The sequence below is a fragment of the Neopelma chrysocephalum genome, unplaced genomic scaffold, assembly GCF_003984885.1.
Source record: "Neopelma chrysocephalum unplaced genomic scaffold, ASM398488v2 Primary Assembly neopelma1_25, whole genome shotgun sequence".
NCBI classification, from domain to species: domain Eukaryota; kingdom Metazoa; phylum Chordata; class Aves; order Passeriformes; family Pipridae; genus Neopelma; species Neopelma chrysocephalum.
The window spans coordinates 10,525,654-10,542,610 of record NW_020897694.1 but is presented as its reverse complement, the minus strand read 5'-3'; the positions used below and the strand labels follow the sequence as shown (position 1 = coordinate 10,542,610).

The 16,957-nt window shown below is 38.8% G+C and overlaps 1 protein-coding gene across 5 annotated transcripts in view; it reads left to right on the top strand.

The window, feature by feature from the left end:
• The window catches only part of ATP7B (ATPase copper transporting beta), a 45,341-nt gene extending 28,943 nt beyond the window's left edge, over window positions 1-16,398 (top strand). For 4 of the 5 annotated variants that reach the window (XM_027674426.1, XM_027674423.1, XM_027674427.1 and 1 more), the window contains 14 exons: window positions 407-640; window positions 830-921; window positions 1,041-1,168; window positions 2,260-2,414; window positions 2,590-2,724; window positions 3,489-3,683; window positions 5,154-5,336; window positions 7,108-7,306; window positions 8,456-8,602; window positions 9,657-9,799; window positions 10,915-11,118; window positions 11,229-11,346; window positions 12,087-12,189; window positions 14,084-16,398. In XM_027674426.1, coding sequence (XP_027530227.1) covers window positions 407-640; window positions 830-921; window positions 1,041-1,168; window positions 2,260-2,414; window positions 2,590-2,724; window positions 3,489-3,683; window positions 5,154-5,336; window positions 7,108-7,306; window positions 8,456-8,602; window positions 9,657-9,799; window positions 10,915-11,118; window positions 11,229-11,346; window positions 12,087-12,189; window positions 14,084-14,348 — 2,301 coding nt within the window. In that variant the 3' untranslated portion in view covers window positions 14,349-16,398. The remainder of the gene's footprint in view (window positions 1-406; window positions 641-829; window positions 922-1,040; window positions 1,169-2,259; window positions 2,415-2,589; window positions 2,725-3,488; window positions 3,684-5,153; window positions 5,337-7,107; window positions 7,307-8,455; window positions 8,603-9,656; window positions 9,800-10,914; window positions 11,119-11,228; window positions 11,347-12,086; window positions 12,190-14,083) is intronic. The other variant, XM_027674425.1, reaches the window with a different exon arrangement.
• Window positions 16,399-16,957: the final 559 nt, after the last annotated feature.

Below are 16,957 nucleotides of genomic sequence, written 5' to 3'. Positions count from 1 at the left end.
TATTTACTCACAGTACTTACTGCTGCCGAAGTTGCATCAGATAGTTTTCTGAGTGGGGAAGGTACTGTCACAATGAAAAAAGACCTGATCATCTGCAAACTAACTGGTAGCTATAGGTAAATCCTTTCGTCTTCTGTGCCTTGTTTACTTCGCGTAGCTGAGGAAAAGGATGATATTTAGCTGGTTTTGAAAATAAGGAAGGGCAAATGAGAGATGTCAATGGAGTCAGTCTTCCAGGAGACCTGAAGTTATATCAGTACAAAATTTGCATAGGACAGCAATGCTTTCCCTTATCTACTATGTTTTTTAAATTCTGCTATAGGCAGTATTATGTACTCTCTCTGCATTCACTGCTGTGGTTACTGCTGGGATCTCAATACAAGTCTGTCCATGCTTACACCAACAGTTTCTTGGCGGATGGTATTTTTATGTACAAGCTTACAAATCGCTGAGGCACAGGATGGCCAATATGGATGTGCTCATCGTACTGGCCACGACGATCGCTTATGTGTATTCCTGTGTGATCCTGATAGTGGCGATAATTGAAAAGGCAGAGGAAAGCCCTGTCACTTTCTTTGACACTCCTCCAATGTTGTTTGTGTTCATTGCACTTGGCAGATGGCTGGAACACATAGCAAAGGTAACTCATCTTCATGCTAGTTATTGTTTATTTATGATAGAAGTAGAATAAAACTATTCAGAGGAATTTTGAGTCAGATGTTTCTGATGCAGCCTATACTGTACAAGGTCATTTAGAGTTCATTGTGATGAGTAGACATCAGCATTTATATATCTCAATATATCTTAAACATTAATTTCTCTTTCTTAGAGTAAGACCTCGGAAGCTCTTGCTAAACTTATGTCTCTTCAAGCCACAGAAGCCACTGTGGTGACTCTTGGACCTGAGCACTCTGTTGTCAGGTACATATTTATGAACCAAAATCGCTTCAGCCTGCCTGGGTCACAGACTATGCTTGATCCAGTTAACGTGAAAGCTGAGAGCATAAATAATCTATCTTTTTTACTTGTGTCTTTTGTAGGGAGGAACAGGTAGCTGTTGAACTGGTTCAAAGGGGTGATATCATAAAAGTTGTTCCCGGTGGAAAGTTCCCAGTGGATGGAAAGGTCATTGAAGGCAGTTCTATGGCAGATGAGTCTCTCATTACTGGTAACTCCCCTTACCTTGTGCAAAAAAGTGAAAGCTTCTAGAACTCTTTATTACAAGAAAAGAGAGCAGACCAACACAAACACTGCTGTCTGAATAACCTCCCACCTTAATGGATACTGTGGCTTGCCTTTGTGAGCTTGAATTCAAATCCTGTGTCTGCAACACCCTAAAAAGCTGAAGAATTTCCTCTCAGTTTGGTCACTCACTAATGTACTGATGGGATGGGTGGAGTCTGAACACTATTGTCATTATTCCAGCGATCTGTTTGGCATTTCCTCTGGAATGTATTTGTAGAGATGGTACCTTCTCAGAAATAACTTCTAAGGGGTAATGGGGAAATATTGATGAGATACTGGGGTATGTATGACAGGGCTCTTCCAGTGAGCAAGTAGAGGGAAAGGAAGCTTCACAACCTGACACCTGTTCAGAGTCATGGGACTTTTTCACAGCTTCTGAAATTTTCATTTCATTTTATAAATAAAAGTAAGGATTTAATGCATTGTGCGATTCTTATAAATAAGGTAAAGGATAGGAGAAGTTTACATTGACATTGGCTTACTTGTTTTAGTTATGTATTTACTTTACTTGGGAACAGGGACACCCTTAGCTTAAGAGAACCAGTTGTTATCACTAACCCTAAAAATAGAGAAAATACAGATTTTGTGGAGCTACTGTTCTTGGAATGGAAGCATGAGAACAAGAGCTTTTCCACAGAGAAAACTTTTCTAGTCTTTAAAAGCTGAGGATTGTAGAAATAAAGACAGATTGCTCAAACTCCCATGACAAGGCAAAGTGTTAACGGAGAAATTCCTAGAAGTTCCTTTTCCAACCAATTTGCTCCTGGCCCTGTTGAGGGATGGGATACTGAAAAGTTAAGACCAAGGAAACAGCATTTCCTTTGAAATTAAACCTACGAAAAGGTTTATGGAAGTATGACGCTACTTTTACATGTCTTCACCAGACAGAGATACACAATATGTGATTTCTGGTCATTATTGCTTGGTATACTGAGTTTGCTAACAGTGAGCTGAACGCTAATGGACTGTGTTATTAGGGGTATTGGTTCATTTATTCCTACCTTTTCTTTCTAGGGGAACCTATGCCAGTCACTAAAAAGCCTGGGAGCACAGTGATTGCTGGTTCTATAAATGCACATGGCTCAGTTCTTGTTAATGCTACTCATGTTGGTAGTGATACCACTCTGGCACAGATTGTGAAATTGGTGGAAGAAGCTCAAATGTCAAAGGTAAAAATAAGAGAAGAAAACCTTAAATAATCAAAAGATTCTATATTTTCAGCAAACTGTGTTTTTCCAGACTTCAAAAAAGAATCAGATAAAGACTATTGCATATTTTCATGAACTCTGCATATTTATTTGTTTTGACCATAAACATGCAAATAACTGGTTTTCTTTTTTATAGGCACCCATCCAGCAACTGGCAGATAAGTTTAGTGGATACTTTGTTCCATTTATCATCATCATTTCAACAGTGACATTGATAGTATGGATCACAATTGGTTTTATAAATGTTGATGTTATTAAAAAATATTTTCCTGTAAGTAATTTTATTAAGAGATGGATTTTTTTCTTAGAATACCTTACAGTGTACTTAACATACTTTCTGTGCGTAGGTTTTGTGTCACAACCTGGCAAATATTTTTGTGCGATGTGGTGTTTCCTATACAGAGCAGATAATTACACTAATTAAAATCTCTCTACAGGTATAAATATACCTTTGCATTTCCCCCTTAGTTATGCATGGGTTCTTACAAATGGAAATCATTGGCAGTCTTTCGGGACTAAACATGATCTATAGCTGCATTGCAAGGTGCCATTCCTGTCATGTCTGAAATATTTGTGGACATTCTGGTTCCTGATGGCAGATAGTGGTTTTGGCTTTAGAAAGAAGATGAGCTTCTGCAATCTTTAGGATGTGCATTTGCTATGCTCAGGAGCTGTGGGGATCTGTGTACCTGGAAATAGGGTTCTCCTTTGCTAAGCTATAAAGGAAATTCCAACAAGTTATATTGTCACCTGGGAGCCTGAGAGCAGAGTCAAACATATGTGTGCTTGAGCAGCAAAAAATCCAGAAAATACTGTCATAAACAATTCATAACATTGATCTTTATTTAGCATTATGGTAACAATAATAGATTCCTTTCCTATACTGGAGGCTTCCAGACAAATGTGGTTTTTGATATTACTGTGATTGGTTGTACATCTGTATCGTACATCTTATTGTACATCTGATTGTACATCTTCTGTCAGCACTCTTACATATCTTTAATTTTTTCCCCTTTCTCTTCCTTCTTCTTGCAGAATCAGAGCAAACACATTTCAAAAGCTGAACTAATACTCAGGTTTGCATTTCAAACCTCAATCACTGTGCTGAGCATTGCATGCCCTTGCTCTTTAGGCCTGGCTACCCCCACAGCTGTAATGGTGGGCACAGGAGTGGCTGCACAGAATGGTATTCTCATCAAAGGTGGAAAACCCCTGGAAATGGCACACAAGGTTAATAGTTCATTCTGTACTTTTGTATCTTACACAGCTATTGCTACATGAAATATAATTTCCCAGGAAATCCTGCAGGTCCAGAGAAAGACTGCAGAAAGTTGTTCTTTTTTTTTTTTTTAATTCATTGCTGCTCATCAAAGTAAAGAAGACAAATCTGACCTTCTTTCTTCAAAGCAGTCACAGCAAAGTGTTGAGAGCCAACAGATCCTGCAATCTCATGACTGTGAGGCTGCTAATCTTCTGCATGGCCTCAGAGGTTTCTGACTTTTGCACTTTCTTTACCTCTTCTGCAAAAGAGCCCAGTAATCCAGTAGGTTTTTTCTTTCCTCAGAGAGCTGTTGTGAAATGCATATTGTTCATGATCAGCAGTTTAAAATGTAGGATGTAAGAGAAAAACCAAATTATTTGAAGTTGTTTCTTTGTATAGAAAAAAAAGATAGAAGGGAGGAAGAAAAAACCCTTCAAAGACACAAAAATGATGAAAAGAGGAGGAAGAAGTTGAAGGACGAAGAGGTTTGACATATCCACAAAGAATATGAGTGGAAACCATGCTATGGTAGACTGTATTAGACATACACAGAACATTTTAAGGGAAAAGGATGGTAAGACCAAGTTAGTCAGACTGATAATTCTTGTTCCTACTGGACCAGAAGTTCCAAGTCTTTGAAACAAAAAAAAAAAGACTGCTAGATAATGCTGGAACTTTTTACCTTTTGGATCTAAGCAAGTCTAGGGTCAGGGCTTTGAAAATTGGGATTCTGCAAGGCTGATGTGTTGAAATAGCTGGGAATGGAAAAATGCCTACTTTGGTAAGTTTTTTGGTTCTTGTGTTTCTCTCTGCTGTGTTTATTTTCAGCATTAGAATTAACTTTAGCTTTGGGTTTCATTATATGTTGGGCTGTATTTTTTGGTTCATTCCTGATTCCTCAAGACCTATTGGGCTGGCTAACAAGTGACTGCTGGGTCTGAATAGCGTGTTGTTGATTTTGCTTAGGTTCTTGAATTTCTTGCAGCTTCTTGCACTCTCTGTACCTTCTCTATCACCAAACCACTTCCTGAGTCCTCTTTCCTCAGTGCTATTGTTAATTGTTTAGAACAGCATTCATAAAAGCCCTCTTTGCATCACACAGCTTGTGATAAAAGTGATTAAGGTGCCATTGCATGAGTCTTGCATGAGAATACGTGTGTGTGTCTAAGTCCTACAATGAGATCCTGATGTAGGTACAGGATGATGATGTAGCTTGAGTGAAATCACTGTATGGGGAATGAATAAGAAAGTATAAGGAGACGTACTGTACAAATAGTTTAAGGTACATACAGGAATCCCTACTTTTGTAGGGTTATTCTGTCTTCTTGTGGACATAGTCAACTGTTTTTTAAGGTCTTGACTGCATTTATGTTCCAAAAACATATGAGCATCCCTTTGCTCGTAGGGCTTAGGGAGTAACTGTGGTTTATTTCTTGCAGATCAAGACTGTGATGTTTGATAAAACTGGGACCATTACCTATGGAGTTCCTAAAGTCATGAGGGTGCTTTTGTTGGGAGACACAGCTGTGCTCTCCCTGAAGAAGGTACTGGCGGTTATTGGCACTGCAGAAGCCAGCAGTGAGCATCCTTTAGGAGTGGCAGTCACTAAATATTGCAAAGAGGTACTTAGCCTTCCTATTTCATCTAATGCCTGAAGGCGTCTGTGCAAATGCAGAAATGTTGTATAAAAGGATCAAGTTCCAGAGGGACAGGCCTGCCTGAAAAGAAACAGGCTGAAAAGCTGGGAGGCTGAAGGCAGGGAGATACTGCAGAGAGACCTCGACAAATTAGAAGACTGGGCAATCACCAAGCACATTGAAGTTCAACAAGGGAAAGTGCCAGATTCTGTGCGTGGAGTGGGGCAACCCTGGATGTACGGACAGACAGGAATGAGATGCTGGAAAGCAGTGCCATGGAAAGGGACCTGGGGGTCCCTGGTCGATGGCAAGTTGAATCTGAGTCAGCAGTGCCCTGGACATTACCAGAAGCTATATTTTAAGCTGTGCTTTTCTGGTAACACTGTGGAGTTCTCAAGCAAGACCTTACAAAGTTTTTCTTGAATTAATAGGAAAATAAGGATTGTGGAATATGTGCAGGAGCAATAATTATACTTAAAATAGCATCGTGAAGCAAATGTAGTGACATTTCTTGTGTTACCTGACTGTAGTCACTTCTCTTAGTCACTTGCTCATTTCAATAAATTAGGCAAAGAGATTTAAAACTTGAATATTAAACTGTAATATTTTGTGAGTTTCACAAATTAATTAATGGATTACTCAAATCTTTGCAAATTTAACAAATCCTCAGAGGTCCTGTATATATTGTGTTCCTTAAATGTTTCAGAAAGATTGAAAGCACAAATCATAATGAAAATAGGAAGCCTGTTCGAATAAACTATTTATTTCTGCTAAGAAAAGTTCTTAATTGATTTAGGGAAAAAATAATTGGAAAGAATATATCAAACTTATTAGTGATAGAACTTTCACTGATAAAATTTAGAACTGAATACATGAATTTCAAAGGAGAGTATGAGTAGTTAACTGGTTGCCTTTCTTGTATTTTACATTTTCTATTTAAAAGTTCTCTTAGTACCCTAATACTTCTGTAGTTATCCCATGCACCAGTTGTTACTGGATCATAGCTTATATGAAATGCTATACTGTTTGCTAATATTCTTACTACCTGTCTTATCATCTCTGTGTTTTAAGAAGGTCACTAAAAGATACATGTAGTTCCAACTTCCAGAAACAACACAGAATAACTTGTTTATAGATAAATCTTTTCTCCATTCTTTTTGAAACTGATAGGATCCTGGTAATCCTTCTCTTATCTTGGAGGTACTCACTGGCTTCTCTCGCTAACTCAACAGGAAAACCCAGTTCCTTATCATCCAGCTAGATCACTCTAGGAATTAGAAACGAGTTTTCACTATACTTTTACATATATGTATACATATACATATATATGTATATAAAAGGTCTGAAATACCACAGCCAGTTGTCTGTGAGGTTAATTATAAGTTGCATCTTTTCAGAAGGTGTGTGGATTAATGTTATATTATTTCTCTTCAATTCCTAGTCTTGGCTGAAGTCACGAACCACCAATCTAACTTTTTCATCCTTAAGCTACCAGGAAGAGCTGTTCTTTATAGTTTTCTGGTGCCAGGGCTGAGTCCTGGATGTGATCTGTACGGCTGTCCCTTTCTAGAAGTCTAAGCCACAGCAAATCCAAAACATGCTTATTTTTAGTTCTGTGCTACTAATACTCTGTACTAGTTTTCGGTTGGTCAGTCATTGTCAAGAGGAGTGAGGCCTCTTTTTGGCAGGAGTTAACTAATGTTTGTACCCCATTTGGGCAGCACAGACTGGTGATGACCTTTGGTTATGTCTGCAGGAGCTTGGCACTCAGAGGCTGGGATACTGCACCGACTTCCAGGCAGTCCCAGGCTGTGGTATCAGCTGCAAAGTTGGAGGAGTTGAGGCCATCCTCAGCACAGCCAATCAAGGTCTCGATAATCTGGATGCTAACAGGAGTGGGGACAGCAGGGCTCCTCTGGGAGATAACTCGGTGATCACGCTCTTGGAATCATGTGGTAAGTCTGCCCCTGAGGTGACCACCACTGGCAATGTGAGAGATAATGAATCAACAGTGCTGACCATTGTAAACCAATCCTACTGGACTAGGAACAACAGAAAAGTGGATTTGTGGCAGAAGGAGGCAAAGAACAAAGGGGACCAAAATGTGGCTTAGCAAAAATTGAAGCTCTTTTCTGCAACTCTTGATCTTGCTGCAATTCAGAAATCTAAATGAGAATTTAGACGCTACAGTGAGGGGTACTTGAAAATTGCATACAATACTTATGCAATGAGGCCCACCCAGCAATAGATAGAAGAATGGTCCTGCAGACAGCAAAGTTTGCCAGTTAGCAATATCTTCCCATTTACCTTTAACATATATTTCTTAGTGCAACTTTTTATATCCTACCCTTCAGTTCCTTATTAACTTTGGCCTTTTGTTTTCTGTTCATATACCTCTCAGAGCATTTAAGTAAAAAAAAATATTCATCGGATGCACAATAAAGCACTTTATATCTGAAAACAGAGTTTCAGTGTGTGATATTTTTGATTAGGCCAATACACTTGGGTTTATTTCAGACTCTCTGGAAGCCACTTTGGTCTTTTGTAGTGTAGGAGAGAAAGAAAAGGTATTTAAAACCTTCCTTAAGAAGCTCATCAGTTCTCTTCAAAAGGCTGTGGTGCTCCTGACCTTTTTGAGAAAGCTATTAGAAGAATTAAATAGAATAAGAACTTTAATCATCAGAACTGTACTATTTGTAAATGGTGTTAATGTAATATTTTCTTACCTTCTCATACGGCTCTTGTGAAGTTGGATTGAATTCATAATGAGGTTCATGGTTTATTAGAACAAAACTACATTTTTCTTGTAGTTTTGAAAGAAGTCATTAGCTGTGAGAACAAAGGAGGATGGCATTTACTAAACATGCATACTGCACTTATTCAGAAAAAGAATGCCAACTGACAAAGGCAAATACAGGCAAATACCTCTATTAAATTCATGACACAGTTCTGTATGTAAACAGGCACAGATTGAGTCTTGAAGGAGAAAAGTTTCATGAGGCTGTCTTCAGGCACTGCCTATGCCCAGCTTGTCACCCTCGAACAGCTCTGCTTGTGTACACTATTTTTGAGTTGCTAATTTTTCTTTTTGTCTGTGCACAAAGGTCCATCACCATCTCATACATACTCAGTGTTGATTGGAAATCGTGAGTGGATGCGACGCAATGGCTTGAATATTGCAAATGATGTGAATGATGCAATGACAGACCATGAAACAAAAGGACAGACTGCCGTACTAGTGGCTATAGATGGTAACTGCTGTTCCTTGGAGTGACAATAAATATCAGTTGATCCTACTAAGGAAGGGATAAAAGCAAACTCTGGAGCAGCTGATCACTGGCTTAGTGGCAAGAAGCTACTAAGCTTTTGGTGCAGAACTGCTTGTGAACTGCAAAGTATCAAGATGTTCTTAAGCTTTTACCATAGAGCAGTGTTTATAAGATTTTGTTGTGTAGTTTTTCATGTAAGTAATAATTTCTGAAACCCCTGTTGTCTAGGACTGTTGTTCAAAAAAGCAGTACCAGTGCAGTGCTATGTCCAATCCTGACTTTACATCACCTAGGGGTCACAGGCCAACCTATTGTATCACTGGTTTCAAAACATGTAATAAATAAACAGGATAATTCATTAGATCAGTCAAGTATAAATTAGTGAGTTTTGCCAGTGGGTTTCTGCTCTGTGCTATACAGAAAGAGATTCCAGACAATACCTTGATATAAGAAATGGTTGTAATGGTCACAGATTGCCAGTGCATCTGTGATCTTGAAATGAGGCCTGTGATTCATTTACTGTACAAATATTCTTAGTGCTCCTAGAGAGCAATTTTGAGAGACCTGTGCACATGGATACGCCTTTAAGTCAATGGGTTGGAAGGCAGATGCAACACTTCTTTGTGAAAGTAATTAATTCTAATAGAGATCCAACCCTGAAAGAGTAGGGGACATAAAACCAGACACTCTATGTGCTTCCTCTTGGAGGATTGGATTCAACATTTCTCCTGGGCACAAATTCCAAAACTTTCTCTGGCCCACTATCATGTTTATTCATACCATAAAATATAGGAGTCAGGCATGTTTAAAAGCTACGCTCCTCCCCTTACTGCTGGTCCTTAAATATCAAAGATATTTATTGTTTGATCTGAAACAGATAAATGAGGAAAGAAAGAGACCATAAATGAGAAAGCTGCGGACAGTTAAGCAAGCAATATTGCCTAGAATGTGTTGGAGTGATAGAGGGGAAGCCCTTTCTCTTGCTGCCACTTTGCCTCCTATAGCTCTCTCTAACAGAGGACGTTTCTTTGTGCAGGTGTGTTGTGTGGAATGATTGCAATAGCAGACACTGTCAAGCAGGAGGCAGCCCTTGCTGTGCATACACTGAAAAGCATGGGAATAGATGTGGTGCTGATAACGGGGGACAACAGAAAAACTGCAAAAGCCATTGCTACTCAGGTATCTGCTTCTTTGTGTTTCAAAAAAATATACGATGAGGTTTTAAAACTCTGGTTTGCCCCAGTGAATTTGAAGCAGGACTTCAGGTTCCCTGGATATGATGACTAATATTTCTTGAACTGGATTGAAAATCAGGTCAGGTCCTATGGCATAGTAAAGGCCAGTGGCTGCTGAAGACATGCAGTCTTCTCCAGAGGTATAGTTTCTTGCAGTAATCAGTTGCTGAACTGAAGCCTTCTGCTTCCCTTCACTCTAGGGCACTCCTGGTTGGTTAGTGATGAAGGAAGGTTCCTTGAAGGTCCAGTCCTGTTCACAACAAGGGAAGTGGGGATTTGTCAGTATCTTCAAGGGTAACATAGTAGTTACAATATGAATTATTGTTAAGAAGCATAGCAGTCTAAAGGATGTTGAGTTTATAGGAGATTCCCCCGATCTCAAACTATAAACACAAAATGAGGAACGGCTGAGGAACTGGGGTTGTTTAGTCTGGGGAAACAGAGTCTCAGTGGGGACCTTATCACTCTCTACAACTACCTGAAAGAAGATTATAAACCAAGTGGGGGTTGGTCTCTTCTGCCAAGTAACAAACAATAGGACAAGAGAAAATATCTGCCTGGGGAAGTGGTAGAGTCACCATCCATGGAGGTATTTAAAAGATATGTGAATGTGGTGCTTATGGACTTGGCAGTGCTGGGTTAACAGTTGGACTCAATGATCTCAGAGGTCTTTTCCCACCTAATCTATTCTATGATTCTGTGATTTTACAGAAACTTTTATTGGTGCATCATGCAGCATGGTTAGCTGAAAACTGCCTCTTTTAACCATTAAACCCTTATTGCTAGGGTAGTGGAGCTTCAGAAGCCCTGCAGGGCATGATGCTTAGGGCAGAGCATCATTTGCCAGCATCTCTGCAGTAAAGATGGCAGGGGCTCTCATCAGGCCTTTTCTTATGCCAAAGGCATGGTGCTCTTCAGCTTTCTGTGTAGCTTGCAAGTGTTGCCTTCACTGGAATCAGTTGGGTTGATAATCCTATGTTTCCCCTTCACCAGAACAGCAAATGGCTCTCCTTTCAGCATGAAGCGTATCACCAACTGGGTGTCTTTCTTTGTACATAGGTTGGGATCAAAAAAGTGTTTGCCGAGGTTCTTCCTTCTCACAAGGTTGCCAAGGTCCAGGAACTCCAAAATGGGAGGAGGAAGGTTGCAATGGTTGGTGATGGAGTCAATGATTCCCCTGCACTAGCCAGGGCTGACGTTGGAATTGCAATTGGAACAGGCACTGATGTTGCCATTGAAGCAGCAGATGTTGTTCTTATCCGAGTGAGCACTACAGTTTTAACCTGTCCTCTTTTATCCCTGACACTCCTCTTTTTGGTTTGGTATTCTGAAGACTGCATGTGGAAAACACTCAATGCTCTTCTGTCTTGCAGAATGACTTGCTGGATGTAGTTGCCAGTATTCATTTATCGAAGAGAACAGTTCGAAGAATACGAATAAATCTAATTCTTGCCTTAATTTATAATCTACTTGGAATACCCATAGCAGCAGGTATGTGACTGCTAGAGCTCAGCTTGTTGAAGGTAGCAGTATAGTTGAGCTCTGGGGTGCATCTTGTAGGATTCCCTGCTCAAGGAACCAAAGAGAGGTTCCTAGATTATTTAAAACTTGGTAGAAGGAGGACAAAATAAATATATTTTTTTTCATATAAACAAAAATATTTGTTTGCCAGATTTTAAACTCTTAGGAATACGTAGTTCTAGATGAAATTAAAACCATGCTCTTACTTGGGGATTAGTTTCTGTATAATCAAACTCAGCTCTAATCAGATACATCACCCCATTTCTGGGTGCTCCCTCTTTTATTCACCCTAAATCACACGTTTTCTCTCCTACTACTTGCATTCTCTATACCACATGCTCCAGAATCCTACTTAAAACTTACTTCAAGCATTCCTTATTTTGTTTATGAGTAACTTCTTCCTTTGACTGTACGATTGCCTAGTCTTTCTGTTGTCTTTGCTGTGTTTCATCTGTGCAGAATAGCTGGAAGGGACAAATATTATTACCTTGTGGCCACAGTCTTGTAGCTGTATTTGTGCAGAGGTCATCCCTTGCAATGGAAGGGTCATATTTAGAAATAAGTGAGTAAACATATATTGATCTAGTTGTGTTTATGGAAGTCTCAGCAAGTCATGCTGTAGAACTGCTGATCTGTTCCATAGTATGCAGGAATGGAAATACTTGTGTTCGGACAGGTGGCTCTGGCTCATGTCCATATTTTTTTTCTAGGTGTGTTCATGCCTGTTGGCCTTGTGCTTGAGCCTTCGATGGGATCAGCTGCAATGGCAGCTTCTTCTGTGTCTGTCCTGCTGTCTTCCCTGCAGCTGAAATGGCAAGTTGTCTTACACTTATCAGTTGGGGAACCATGACAACACTGATGATGGGATGCGAGACATTACTTTGGGCTTTCTGTACCTAGATGGACTTGGTCATGTCGGTATTGTAGCGGGTGGTGCGGCAGCTGCTGTCAGCACTTTAGCTTGACAGTCCTTTAGCGTGGGGTTGTTCTGTCTTATCCTTGGCTCCAAAAGAGACAGGTGTTGCTATTATGAACTCACCTGGACTAAGACAGAGCTGAGCATTCTTTAACTAGCAGCTGATGCCACCTGAGCCCATGTGTTGCAGATCTAGTTCAATACCATGTAAGGTAATGATCAGCAGGTTTTGCTGTGGATATCAGGTGAACAAGTCATTCAAAAGATAATTCTCCATGATGTAGCAGTCGATTTTTAAAAAATATTTGTACCTGTTTCATTTTTATTTTTGTCTATTTAAATTAGCGAGAGAGAAACAGAGAAGCAGTGTATTTATTCTTTTGCACCTTGCTACAGATATCTTTCTCTGTTTTTTCTGAACTATAACAAGATTTTTCAAATTCTATTAATTTTTTTAAAGCTGCATTTTTGGGTGCCCTTTTTGGTAGTTACATTGGACCTGTTCTTAACAGCATAGAGAGCAAACATCTTTCAAAAATAAGACTTTTTATGGCGTCTGAAATTAGTCCAAACCTTCACATATTTTTACTGTGGCTGGGGTATTTTGTATATTACAGTATAATACAGTGCAGTATAGTATGAAATAACATAGGAAATCAGTTACTGCACCATGTTTTTGATTCTGCAAATGCTCGATGAGACCACAGTCTAGAATAAAAATTAAATACATACTCGTGTCTGTTTGCAGAACCAGCCATACCACTATAGGATTTTCATCTTAAAATAGTTCTGTGCATAGTTATCCAAAGGATGAGAAATTTCCATAAAGGGATTCCTTTATTCTCAGTTTCTTTTGATCTTGTGCAGATTGCATTAAGTATCACATACCACTGTGGGTAGATATTGAGAACCCCCTCAAAAAAATATTTGGCTTCAGACTTATGGAAGCTGTATTACAGTATATTCTCTAGGACAATAATCTTTCTTGAAGCTTCGGATCAGCTGAACAGAACTTCAGATTCCAAAGAACGCAATAGTACATATATACATGAAGACTATGTATATGTGCAATTGCTTTGACTTAGCATACATTGAATCAGAAAGTGATTTTTGAGTCAGTCGAGTCCATTCATCTGTAATTGTCTACTATGAACCTTCTCATAGTTCAGCAAACTCATAATTTTTCTTAAAGAACCTCCCTTTGAGTGGCCTTCTCTTTTACTATTGAAATGTTTTATGCCGCGTGACAAGTACTCTTAGCCATTAACATTGTGTCTGAAGTGCATAGAACCATAGAATCATTTGGGTTTGAAAAGACCTTTAAGATCATTGAGTCCAGCCATTAACCTGACAGCACCAAGGCCACCACTACCCTAAATGCAGCAAAAGAGTGCTCAACCAATGGTATGTGGCCTTGAATGGTTGAAAACTTGAGATCAAAGGCATCTCAAGAGGTGTTCTGCTATCATCCCTCCTATCCTTCTGTACCTGTCTTGGCTTGAAAGAATTGGCAGGCTCAGAGATTAAGTAGTAATAAAAATAATTATTCTGTAGCTGATTTTTGAGACTGTTACATTCTTGACACCACACATCTTAAATTAATTATTTGTGAGCTATTAGATAGGAAGCTGTTAATTTAAACATATGTAATTAATCTATAAATTTATTTTTTCTATAGAGATACTTTCAATACAGTTAGGTTATCAGAAGTTTCAGATTTGTTCCAATGCAGAAGATGCTTCTACACATTGACCTCTTGGTGTTAAACATCTTTTCTCTTTCTCTTCTTAGTTACAAGAAGCCAGACACAGAAAGTTATGAAGCTCGAGCTCAAGGCCACATGAAGCCACTCACTCCTTCTCAAATCAGTGTTCATATTGGAATGGATGATAGAAGAAGGGATTCTTCCAGACCGGCTCCTTGGGATCAGATTAGCCAAGTGTCTTTCTCTTCCTTGGCTTCAGACAAGCTGCCAAGACGTAATGGTTTTGTTGAGGAGGAAGGGGGAAAGTGGTCATTGCTCATGAATGGAGGAGATGAGGAACAGTACATCTGAAGCAGTGTATTCTTAGTACAGAGAAATGTTTCTTTTCACCAGTGATGGGAGGGATTGACTTGTTTCATCAAGAGCTTCAAGGTTGTAAATGAAGTTACTCCTTCAGCTCATAAAACAATTGCAACCCAGCTCAATGCTGGGTTGTACAGATGGTGGATTTTTTTCAGGTCACCAGTTATTTCTAATTATGGAAATAATCTGTGACTCTATGAACTGGCTTCTTTGCACACAGCAGTTAGTGAAATAATGTAAAATTGTAATTTTCAGAGTCTAAAAGGGTTTCTCTGTGACTCTTTGCTAGGCACCAAATTTCATACTTTTCACTCTTTCTAACTTTATTCTTTCAAAAGCACATGAAGCAAAGTATTTTCAGAGCTGCCAAATATTAATGTGTTTCTAAGTGAAATTAGCAATGGCATAAGAAGCTCTCTGGTCTGAAGTTGAATTTTTACACAGAATCCTAACTAGTCGTGTCACTGTGAGAACACTTTGTCTTTAGGATTCACGGATGTCTCCTTGGACCAAAAATGCTTTGTTATTTCACTGGCTATAACTCTCTGAAGGGTCTGTTTCAAAGATTTTCACTTGTTTTCAGGTGTTGCATCCTTTTGATGCACATTTCCATTGCTAAACTTGTTCTGTGATTCCCACTGCTCTTCTAGATTTTCTCTTTTGCTCAGTATGAGCCCTTTTTTCTCCTTTCCTTGCACAAGATATCTTCTATAGTTACTATTAGGTATACAGATATTCCTGTTTGGGACAAACTCCTTTAAGTCACCAGGAACTTTTCCATTCCTATTGAAGTCCACAAAGGCAGAAAAATTCCTGGTCCAGGTTATCCAAGATACTTGCAGGACCCTAGGAAGCTCCTGACAGTTGGGCAGTTATCTGTCTCTTTCCTCTGACAGATTGAAGAATTTATGCCAGTGTGAGCAAAATTGGTATTTACCATGTTATGACTGAGAGCAGAACTATCACTGGTGGGACTCCAGCATAGCAGAACAGAGCGAGTTTATTGCATAAGTTAACCCCAGCTTGCTGGTTGCTTGAAATGGAGTCCAAAGTTTAAATGATAAACGTGGAAAAATGGCCTTAAAATGTGGGGCTTCTATTTGCTGTCACATGTAAATAAATGACAGGAGGACTTGAACTAAGAAAATTTGTAATAGCAAATGTAAATTTGTATTCATGTTTTGAATTGGTTTTAGTTTCCTTCTTTGCTCTATTTTATTGAGAAATCAAGGTGCTGAACAACCCTTTTTTTTTTGTCTTAACAGCTTTTCCAAAGCTTGGCTTGCAGTAACTTTATCCCCATAAATGTCAAATTTATCCCTTAACACTTTTTAGAGTCAAGACAGTAGGAATCAATGGCTTTGGTGCACTGGATCCAGTCCTGGAGTGCTGTGCTGTCCAGCTGTAGGACTCCAATGTAAGCAGACCAGAGTTTTATAATCTAAAATAAAAACTGAAAGAAGAGAAAATGCTATGCTATACTATGTGAAATAACCACTTACTTTCATTGACTTAAATATAAAGCTGTTTCCAATGCGGGTTCAAATCCTGTTTCTTCTAATGTAAAAATGAAAAGCAAGTAAGAGAGGAAAGGAATTGTGCTTGAAACATTGGCCAGGTCTTCCTATTCTCTCTTCCTCTTATTATTGTATTTGAGCTGTCCTTAGCAAACATTGACAGAACTGTCTTATATATGATTACAAATCAGTTTTAAAACTCTCTATAAATAGAGATTACTTTCACAGCACACACACTTTTCAAATATGCCATAGGTGCCTATACATTTCCCTGTGGGAAAGAGGATCTGCTGTTTTACTGTTCTGTGCTTTCTTACCAGTCCTTATGGTAAAAATATGGTGGGTTTTTTTTTAACAAACAAACAAATAAATAACTTCATGTCTTTGTTTTTCATTTTTCTTTGTTGTCTTTTTTCCTTTTCCTTTTCCTTTTTCTTTTTCTTTTTTTTCAGGGGTACAGAATAAAAAAAGAGCATAAGCAGTGATTGTTGGATTGCAGGATACATATGCACAAGGTTTTGTGACTGTTTTGTGATCTGTTTCAGGCAGGACATATAGGAGGGAAAAAAACATGTTGAAGGGTGGAAACAGGATTCAAAATCATCTTGGGAAATTGGACAGAACTGGCAAACTTTGCAAACAAGAAAGAAAGGAATTAAAGGTTAGCCCAGCAGAAAAAAGTCAGGTAGTTGTCTGGCATGCGTTTTGTGATCTATTCTAACAACATAGTGATTCTGCAAAATGAACAGAAGCATTGAGATGTTTATAAAGACTGTATCATCCATATGACATGGAGTACCTCATTCTGTTCTGTTTTCGAGAGGCATCAGCTGAATTGTCAGGTCTAGTTTTATATGTCATGCTTGTTAGGAAAAATGGATACAGGTCAGAGAAAAGCAGTGATATTTAAGAAAAATCTAGAAAACATGAGAACATAGGTATATGAGAATGAGAATTATAAGAAGATTGAAGGAGTTTGAGTAGGGTTGCCTACAGAATACTCAAAGGAAATACAAGTCTCAAAAATGAAGAGAATTATTTATTTCTTTCACCTTTTTTGTGTCTTTTATGTTGGTGGTG